We start from the raw sequence: 11,579 nt of genomic DNA, 5'->3' as shown, positions 1-11,579 counted from the left end.
AACACTCCTCCTTCTCACAGCCATCCCTTCAATGAGAACAAGAATAAACCAAACAGCACTCAATTACTGGGCAGGGGCCCAACACAACCCAATATTTAAACTAATCACAACAAAATACAACACAAAAAAATCAACCATTAAAAAGTTTAAAAAATAACCAAAACAAGCTCCCCCCCACTTCTCTTCCTCCCTCTAACTCACACACTTAAACAGTCTGCTACACTCACAACAACTAAACAACATCCAACACACACCTCTCATTACAAGCTACATTCACAACAACCAGACAACATCCAACACACACCTACCATTACAAGCTACATTCACAACAACCAGACAACATCCAACACACACCTCTCATTACAAGCTACATTCACAACAACCAGACAACATCCAACACACACCTCTCATTACAAGCTACATTCACAACAACCAGACAACATCCAACACACACCTACCATTACAAGCTACATTCACAACAACCAGACAACATCCAACACACACCTACCATTACAAGCTACATTCACAACAACTAAACAACATCCAACACACACCTACCATTACAAGCTACATTCACAACAACCAGACAACATCCAACACACACCTCTCATTACAAGCTACATTCACAACATACCTCCACCCACCACAGACACCACCCTAGCATCCACACTCCAGTCACTATCCCACAAACACTGACACTATTACCAAAACAAACCTAATAAAATCACACCTTAACATACTATCCCCACCACACCTACATCTACACAGATGCATCCACAGGTATAAACAAAACTACAGACATTGGCATCAATCTACAACATACACCCCCTACGACCACAAACTTCCATTACTCAGCCTACACAAATATAAACAGCAGACTTAACAGCTATCCTCACTGCACTCCACCTAACCCCCTCCCTCCCTACCACTAACTACCTAACCCCCCCCCCCCCTCGCTACCACTCCACCTAACCCCCTCCCTCTCTACCACTAACTACCTAACCCCCTCCCTCCCTCCCCACCACTAACTACCTAACGCCCTCCCTCCCCACCACTAACTACCTAACCCCCTCCCTCTCCACCACTCCACCTAACCCCCTCCCTACCACTAACAACCTAACCCCCTCCCTCCCTACCACTAACTACCAAACCCACTCCCTCCCTACCACTCCACCTAACCCCCTCCCTCCCCACCACTCCACCTAACCCCCTCCCTCCCTACCACTCCGCCTAACCCCCTCCCTCCTTACCACTAACAACCTAACCTTCTCCCTCCCTACCACTAACTACCAAACCCCCTCCCTCCCTACCACTAACAACCTAATCCCTTCCCTCCCTACCACTAACAACCTAACCCCCTCACTCCCTACCACTAACTAACTAATTATATAACCGCCTCCCTCCCTACCACTCCACCTAACCCCCTCCCTCCCTACCACTAACTACCTAATAATAACCGACTCACTCAGCTCCATTAAACAACTCTGAAATAAACAATGAAAATCACAAAACGACTTAATTCATAACATCCCCCTACATATTCACTCACTCAAACAACAAAACAAAAACATAACACTCCTATGGATATCAGCCCACACTCACGACCTGGGAAACAACACAGCAGACACAGCATCAAAACTAGCAACAATCTAACCCTTACCTTTCATTAACCAACACTCATCCAAAACAGAAATAAAACACCTCATTAAAACACATACCCTCAATCAAACCTACCAACACAACATGTGAACAAACAGATCCATCTGGGTCAAATCTATCATAACAAAACAAATATACAGTCAACATTCTCAGACTCCCACCATCCAAGACACACACACATCACGAGACTGATCACAGGCATCACAAATCTAACCACACTCTATACACTCAAAACAGACACCCAGGTGGACTATGCAACCACTGTAAAACACCAGACACAACACATATTTACTCACTGCCACCTAACAGAAAACAAACATGTCACAACTACACAACACAATCCAAACCAAATACCACAATAAAGTTCAGCTACTTCTTAACCCACTAAATCCACCACATTTAAAGCCATAGCAAACTTCTTCACAAAAACAAACCTTATACACAAGATTTAGACAATCACGAACTCAGTTCAAATAACCATCACATCTCCCCTACAACCAATAGACCTGGAACTCCTTCATACTTTCTAGCGCGGTCGTCTTCTCTGACGTCCGCGCACCCGGCCCGCTTTACTGTCGAGCCATCCGTTAAATAAACAACAGCCAGCCCAGTTCACTATCGCGACCCCACATTCCAATTACATAACACAGTATAACTCTACCCCCCGCTACCAGTACACCGCCCCTACCCCCTACTACGTTCCACCACCCCAACTGCAACTATATACCTATATCAACCGCCGACCCCACATTAAACCACTTACCCCGACACAGCAACTTAACAAACACAGTCCATACACCCAACCCACTGCCCCCCACGCTTCTACGCCACATATATGTACCGTCCTGTCTGATCTGCCCCTTACTTGCTTGACAACGATACAAGAAGCTGTATCAAAACGTCGCTCCACCCACATAAAGAAGTTGTTCATACATAAAGGTTTGTCATTGTCATTATCCAAGGTCCACCAGTAATCGGTTTGGCGACCAACATGTCTGGAGTGAGTCATTCTGACTCAGTAAGTCAGCCAGGCTGGCACAGCAGTGACATAGGTTATTTCAGCGTGTAGTGCAGTGGCTTACGTCCGAGTTGATTGCTACATGTCGGACAGATGCATGAGATTTTGCTGTGCAGGCGAATATTATGGTAAAATATATTTTTGAAGTGTGCTCGATATATAGAGCCCACTTTCAGAAAAGAAACCAAAATGTCATCAAAATTATACGCCAAAATTAAAAGAATACAGGGATTTTCTCGGTACTATTTTGCGTGTCTGTACTGTTTAAAAGTTTACTATTTTGCGAGTAACGAGTAACTAGCGCAATCGTGCAAATGCATCTTCCCGTCAAAACAGTGCAGCAGGTAGGTATCCCCACTATTGTTGAATTGAGACGTAGATTATAACATAAATCTAAATCTGTTGAAAGCATGCAATTTTTAAAATATATGTTGGATGATGACTGAAGAACCAAACTGACGGGCCAAGTTGGGAAAAAAACAGAGCCAGTATAATATTTGTAAAATGACCTGGTTTAATAAAAAAAAATAAACAAATAAACGCCCATACCTTTTTTCTATTTCTGTGGGAACTTTAGTCAAGGTTCTTAGTTGTTGGAAGTCACATGAGATTTTAAGCTCAAATGGTTATCATGGTTTTGTTTCGTTATGCAATATTTCATGTTAACACAACTTTATGTTGGAATCTGAATGAATGTTCTGTTGAAGCAACAATAATTAAAGTTTTATTGTGTTCATGAAAATTCTGGCAATCTGATTGGTTAACTGGGAACATTTCTTTTGATTTCATTTCCCAATGAATCTAAAAAGCTAAGCCACGCCCACCGAACCGGGCTACTTTCGGACCTGAGGAATGTCGGGGAATACCTTTACACGGCGAGGGAATTCCCTTACACTCAGGTACCCTAATGAACTTTCGATAAAAATTGAAGTGATACATTGTGGTTAACATAAACAGACAACTCAAAATTATCCGTGAACGTTAATAACGTTGTAACGCCTCGACAAGAGCATGATCTCCAGTTCATGGCATCGCAATCCCAGTCACATCACAGCCTCTTTCCACTTGCGCAAATACAGCTGCCACTAACAATATCAGTTCCACTAACTTCATGTCATCGGGCTTCATTTCCAATTCTCACTTTTCAAACTGAGTCTTTCAGTTCGCTGGTAATAATTTAAATGTTTGAACTTGAAACTTTGCTGTTACCGGAACGCGTCACGTTGTGTTGTTCCGTTCTGATTCGCCACCCGATGTTAGCCTGGTTGATTGACAGCTGTTTGGGGGTGCTCTAGGCTGATTGGCTAATGGTTTGGTAGGCATGTCATTTTATGTAAATGAGTCACCTGAGTCCTGTCACGCCATTACCGAGTTCTTACACCGAAATTGTTAATCGGAGGTAACAGAGACACCTGTTTCGATGAATTTGATTATGTTTAAAGAAATATCGTTGAATATTCCCTATAGTGCTGTACATCTTGTATTTAATGGTTGCAATGGTATAAGGGGTTACATCTGACTTATGTTCTACATAGTCACAAATACCCATAATATCCTGCGATATGCAATGTTATATCTAATATGTCTAACATGTCTTACCAACATGGCATAAACATCAGATAAATGAGTCATGTATGACATATCACATTGTCTATATCCCTATATCTGGCCTATCATGCTGTATATTGCATCATGTCTTATTGTACGTTGCATTACATCTGATCTATCATGTTCTATAAATCATAATGCATCACAGCCAGCATATGTTATATATTGCGAATACATCTGACATATTATGTTGTTGATATCGCCTCCTGTAATATGTCATGTTGTAAATTGCAAAAAAACATCTGATATATTGATTCGTTATACAGCACCACACCCTACATAGCTACATATCATGTGCACTTAGTATCACCTCTGACATATCATGTTGTATGTAGCACAACACCCGACACAGTATATACAGTCAGGTCCAACCAACTGTGTTATACATCGTGTATTATCAGACAGATATTACATATTTTTCTTATCAAACATATGTTATATATAGTATCACATCTGATATATCATGCAGAGTCTAACATCAGATTGAATTCGTATTGTATATTTCGCCAACATTTAACTTATTGTGTTATATATTTCACCATATAGCCGCCCTACAATATATGTTCCCAGTGGTACATCAGCACACTTATTATAAATTGGTTAACTGATTAATCAATATCTAACTAGAGCAATAATATTTATTTATTTATTTATTTTGTTTCAAAAGAGGAAACAGATCAAGACTTCACAAAAGCAGTTGCTGCATCACAGGTCAGGTTTGCAAATTTTTTCATTTCATTCTTTCGTTTGGCAATGAAGCTTTCCACAGTGAAAATATCGCTATAAAGTTATTAGACACGTTTTATGGATCACAACTTCTTTCTTATTCTTTACACGACGTTGCAGAGCTAATTCTTGCTCTTTCATCCGGTGATTCTGATGCAGAATTAAAGCACTGTCGGAAACAAAAAAAATGTTTAAGGCTGTTACTCTGTATTCCTAAAAATTACACAATTACAACTAACATATGTCGAAATAATTCACTTCAGCCTAACTGGGCACTCTGTGGAATGCGTAAGAGGATATCCAGAAAAGCATGTTTACTGTAAACTGTTAAAATCGTGCAAAACTTAGAAAATATACTTGTTGCTGAAAACAATAGATCAGACCATAGGTGACAATTAGGTCGCTCAGCCAGGTGCAATGACGTACCGTCACCTCACGTGGCATCATATCCAAAATAGAATTACTGATATCGTAAAATGTTATAGAGATATCATGAACATATTTCGTGATATATCTAAATGTTTTAAAGATATCTACAAAACAATTACGATCATAGTGTACATAATTGTATTAGAAATTGATTCAAGATATCTTGAATTCAATTGATGATATTATGAGTTCAAATTCTAGATATCTTGAAATGATTGGTACTTTTCCACAAATGTATGATAGATATCTCGAATTCAAATAGAGGCTCTACAGTGCTCCACATAGGCATAAATCACATTATTATCCATACATAACCGAGTACATGAAATCATATGTTGCACACGTGAGTAGATATAAATTTCATTCTACAGCACAGACAATAGAAACTATGTCAAAACAATGGTAAAACAATGCGGTAATTAGCTAAAACAATAGCCCATGACCCACATCCCTCATCCCTCATTTCGTGCTCCAATTAGCAAAGACAATGAAACCAGTGACCGTAAATCCCTCATCCCTCATTTATCCCTCATCCCTCATCCCTCATCCCTCATTTGGCCCACATTTCATCCCAAAAATAGCTACACGTGACAGTCAATATCTAATCATATCAATTTCATTAAGCCTAGTGATACATAATATCACCATGATGAAAAGAAGTTAATGACGTTTAAGGAGAAATTATCAATGGATGTTTCACGCTATAGTTGATGGTTATTTGTTACAAAACGATTGGAATGCTGTCTATTCAAATAAGTTGTTTATACAGAACAGTCACGACAGGGTGGCATGACTGGTTGATACCCAGTGCACGGTGTACTCTATATATAGAATCAACAAACCAGGGGTAGCATGACTGGATGATGAAACTTAAACCTTTGAATAGTGCCATGTCATGATTAGTCATCCCTTTCACATTCTTTTTTTAAAAAACACACGTTCCACTACGTCTATAAATCTACCAATGAGCGATGGTGATTATTGTGTGTTGTCCAAGGACATAGTTTGAATTCACCAATAGATGTGCGCATGCTCGCATCCATCACTGCTTACAGCAATGTTATTCCAACTGAGTACAAGGTGTGTCTTTGCTGAACAGACATCATGGGAACAAGAGTTACAGATCGGTTCGTATTCTTTTATACAAAATCTTCACCATTTAGCCAGCACTATCCTGTTAGGATTGAAGTTGATGGTAAAATCTTCAACTGTGCTGAGCAGTATTATATGTACATGAAGGCAATGACGTTTGGCGATGTGGTTACAGCTGAACACATTTTAAGAGCCTCTTCTGCTGTTATGCAGAAGAGATTAGGAAGATGTGTGAAAAACTTTATTCAACACAAATGGGATGTTGTGAGTTACCATGTTGTGAAGAAAGTTACCCTGGCTAAGTTTACTCAGTCTTCCACTCTTCGACATGCATTAATGAACACCTCCACAAAAATATCAGCTGAAGCCAGTCCATATGATAGACGGTGGGGTGTTGGACTCTCTCTTCAGGGTCCCAAGGTATTAAATCCATCTAACTGGAAGGGACAAAACTGGTTGGGGAAAGCTTTGATGGAGGTCAGACAAGAGCTTATGGACAAAGTTGTTGAGAGTGAAAAGTGTTAAATTCTTGTTTACAGTCTGAATGGTAAAGCAGCTTTCTATTCCTGGAAGCAAGTTCTACAATCATCACACACCTTGCACGAAACAGTTGTCATGCAATCTAACGAATGGTTTCAAGATCGCAGTGAATGTGTCAAGGATGCTAAGAGAAAGTTTCAAGATGATTCTAGGTCAACGAAAAGAATCATCATCAAGAGGACAAGAAAACTGTTCTTGTGTGTCGACGAAGTTGATAGTGGAAATCACATAAAGCATGCGGAAAATCTTCTCACTTTGTGTTACACTTTGGAACTGGCTAAGATTCTTAGACGGTTATCCTGTGATTTGTGTTTTGGATGTATGTTTGAACCTGAGGGAGAACTGGTGCACACGTGTAAGCACATGCTAGAACAGGATCACGTTGATGGTCTTTTCATGACGGCCATGAGTGAAATAAATGATGAACACGTGATTGATAAATGGTTGGAAGTATTTAGTGATGACACATCTCTTAATTACGTGGGCATAGTTTCATACCGCTGCAAAGACTTTCGGGACACTCATTTTAAAACATCAGAGTGGCTTCATGATCTGAAGCAACGTGTGGTTAAGATGCTGTTGTTAGAAAATCGCTTTCAATAATTGTGAATGTATACATGAATGAATTCTATTAATTAAAGCATATGTTCCTTCCTTTTCGTACCTTCATGTTATATATTGCCTGTTACAACTGGTTTCATTCAGTACGTGTGTGAGTTCACAAAAGATGAACAGGGTATTGTTAGAGAGGCACGAAAAAGCATTAGAAAAGTATCATTATGACAATCACAATCCAGGAGCCTACTATGGTCCGTCCAAACTCTGACGGGTATTGAAGACAACACCTCAACCTGATGTTAAGCTCAGGAAGGTGAAATGGTTTGTCAACAACCAAGATCCTTACAGTTTACTCAAACCAGTCAAGCATAGATTTAAAAGGATGAAAGTCAGAGTGAATTCCATGGACGAAATGTGGGATGTGGACCTTGCTGATCTTTCACGCTACAGCAAAGAAAATGAGGGTATCCGGTATTTGCTTGTCGTGATTGACATACTGAGTAGGTTTACTTTTGTCCTTCCTTTGGAAAATAAAAGGCCAGAGTCCGTGTTGAAAGCATTTATCTACGCGTAGATGGTGGTAGTGAGTTTAAGGGAGTGTTCAAATCTTTTTTGGAAAAACAAAATATTACCATTACTGTTGCACGCAACGAAAACATTAAAAGTAATTATGTGGAACGCTTCAACAGAACACTGAAGTCGTTGATCACACGTTACATGACACGTAAGAACACCAAGCATTATCTCAGTGTTCTACCTGATTTGGTGTACAACTACAATAACACCCCACATTCGTCTTTACCCCTTCTATCACCTGCTCAAGTCAATAAAAGCAATGAATTGAAAGTTTGGCAACACTTGTATGTCAAATCCTTGTTGAAGTCAAAGGAAATAACAGGTCAAGTGATAAAGAAATACAGATATAAAGTTGGTGATCTTGTTCGCATCCCATACCTGAGGAAACCGTTCAGCAAAGAACTTGATCTGAAGTGGACGGAAGAACTTTTCAAAGTAACAGAACGTTTCAAGAAACAAGACATACCTCTGTACAGAATTAAAGATTTTCATGGTGAACTTATTAAAGGGAGTTTTTACACTGCCGAACTGCACAAGGTTAACAAAGGAGACGATATTGAGTGGCAAGTGGAAAAGATCTTAAAGAAGAAACGCATGAGAGGAAAAACGTATGTTTTGGTTCGTTGGTTAGGTTGGCCTAGTTCTTTTGATTCATATGTGGAAGAAAGTCAACTGAAAAACCTATGATGGAGAAATATGTGTTTCTCAAGAGTTCTGACACAAAAAATTCTTATTTCACGGATAACAGCCCTTATCATTTTCGCATTAAGCTCAATCAAAGACTGCTGTTTGATGGATTTTGGGTCGTGTCTTTATCCGAGTTAAACTTTGGAAAGACAGACCTCACTCATGTGAACGATCCTTATGTAGATATACTGTGTAACCTGTGCGATAGTTCACTGTTCACTGTACCACTGTTAAGACGCATTGATCTGAGGAATAGACCCAACTTTTCCTTTGCTAATGAATACAATATCCATGTGATGGTCAAAGAGTCACCTGACATTGAAATCTGTATAAAAGCGAGCAGTGGAACACCACTGTCATTCTTGAAAGAGCAGACTTATGCAACACTTCACTTGAGACGTTATCCCTTTGCTGACTGAACATGGATTCCCTCCCTCTGTATATCCCAGATTATAGCAAATGGCAGAATTACTTCAAGAAACACATGACAAGTACTTCTCGTGTTGTGAATGGAAAAGCTCCCCCTAAAGTTATTCCATCTCACCGATCTGTTTCTCAACCGGAAGAACCTAAAATCGAACTGCAGATGACTTCAGAACAACAAAGTGTTGTGGAGAGAGCGGATGCTAAAGAAAAGCGTCATAGGTCTTTAAAAAGAGCTGCAGGTGAACAGATTGCCACAACCAAGAAGATACGTCAGACAAGTAACATCGCCTCCAAGACAGCTAAAGTGCTCAAGTGTACTCCTGTGAAAGAAAACGACATCTTCAGTTGAGCATCATGTCTTTATTGAATAGCAAAACTTTTGAAGAGTTGGTACCGGATTCGCTCAACCTATTTACCTTACCTCCATATCAGACCAGTATCCAGCAACACTATTTTGTAGATGTACGCCCCCTCAGTCAAATTAATGACTCTTCTCCACTGGAATTTCACATATCCAATTCGGGTAGTGATTACATTGATTTGAAGCGAACAAAACTGCATGTAAAACTCAAAGTCACCCATGCGGATGGATCGGTATTGGATGCAGACGAACACGTGGCACCTGTCAATTTGCTTTTGCAGGCACTGTTTTCTCAAATTTCAGTGTATATGCAGAACCAGTTGGTGTCTTCGACCAACAATCATTATGCTTACAAGAGCATGATGAAGACCTTGCTAAACTATGGAGCTGATGCGAAAAGCTCTCAAATGACATCGCAGCTGTTTTACAAAGATGAGGGTGAAGATAATGATGCCATTGAAACAACTGATTGTGTCACTGGAACCAATTACGGTTTGATTGCACATGGTACCTACATCAAGAAAAGCAATGAACTGACCATGTCTGGACCTTTGTATGAAGATGTGTTTAGCATGAAAAGACATTTAATCAATGGAGTAGATTTGACTTTGAAATTGTACAGATCATCACCTACTTTCTGTTTGATGAGCGGTAAAGCCAACCAAGAGTATACCATTGAGCTACTCGATGCTTATCTTCAAGTATGCAAACTCAAAGTCAACCCGGCGCTGATTCTAGCTCACAACACCCTGTTCGAAAATAACTCCAATGCACTCTACCCTTTCACCAAGTCTGAGGTCAAGGTCAACAGCATCCCTGTTTCTCAACTGACGCATACCATTGATAATGTGTCCAACCCCATTGCTAATCGTTACATCATCGCCTTTGTGGAAAGCAAGAGTTTGAATGGGTCATATGACAAGAATCCTTTCAACTTTCAATCCAGCATGCTCAAAACTGTCAGTCTCTATGTGAATGGTGTCAGTGTACCTGGACGTCCAACTCGAGCTGATGATGTGAACAGCTACGTAAACATGTTTGATGGCATGGGGTTTTGGAGAGAAAATCGAGGAAATTTCATATCCAGGGGAGAATTTTTGTTAGGAAATGCACTGTTTGTCTTTGAACTGGAAGAGTTGTGTGGAGAATCCGAGTACCTCAATCTGGTGAAGACTGGAAATGTGCGGTTGGAAATCGAGTTCAAAGCTGCACTAACCAAAACGCTGAGCTGCATCATTCTCAGTGAAAGAAATTCCATCATCGAAATCGATCAAGCGCGAAACGTCTTCATCAAGTAAACACAGAGATGAAAGCTTCACAGTTGATGTGCGCCCTTCAGTGTGATTCAACCTTACAGACTCACGTCTTGGGGGTGTATGCCAGAGATACGCTTCCTATAATCGCACCTTTCATGCAAAGACAAGGTGTAGGATTTATTGTGAATACTGAGTCCAGTCAGAACAGTGGTCGCCACTGGGTTGCTATGTACTTTAAAAACAATACAGCAGAATTCTTCGATAGTTTAGCAGATCCTGTTGATGTTACATTTGATCGCTATTTAAAGACTTATGCTGGTTCTTACTTATGCAGTAATCACCGGTTACAATCTGTGAATTCAAATGTGTGTGGGTTCTATTGTTTGTACTATGTATTATGTAAATTTAAAGCATGCCAGAGTCTAAACCATATACTTCATCAGTTTGATGTACACAACTTCATGTGGAATGACGCCTTTGTATCTGAATATGTTTGTAATTATTTCAAATACTGCTCTGCTTCTTGTCTAGATTGTAACTGATGTTATATCTATGTATGAAAAAAAAATATCAATAAAATTAGTGTAGATGAGATTAGGTTTGTGTTGTGTATAAATACCACGGTATCAAGCCTAGTATTGCA

The 11,579-nt window shown here is 39.8% G+C and overlaps 1 protein-coding gene across 1 annotated transcript; it reads left to right on the top strand.

The window, feature by feature from the left end:
• Positions 1-10,039: 10,039 nt before the first annotated feature.
• LOC137267854 (uncharacterized protein F54H12.2-like) lies at positions 10,040-10,978 on the top strand. The gene has a single exon (XM_067802280.1). The coding sequence runs from the start codon at positions 10,040-10,042 to the stop codon at positions 10,976-10,978; it is 939 nt and encodes a 312-aa protein (XP_067658381.1).
• Positions 10,979-11,579: the final 601 nt, after the last annotated feature.

This window comes from Haliotis asinina, chromosome 16 (assembly GCF_037392515.1).
Source record: "Haliotis asinina isolate JCU_RB_2024 chromosome 16, JCU_Hal_asi_v2, whole genome shotgun sequence".
NCBI lineage: Eukaryota > Metazoa > Mollusca > Gastropoda > Lepetellida > Haliotidae > Haliotis > Haliotis asinina.
The sequence above is the reverse complement of the archived record's forward strand: the minus strand, read 5'-3'. Positions and strand labels throughout refer to the sequence as shown.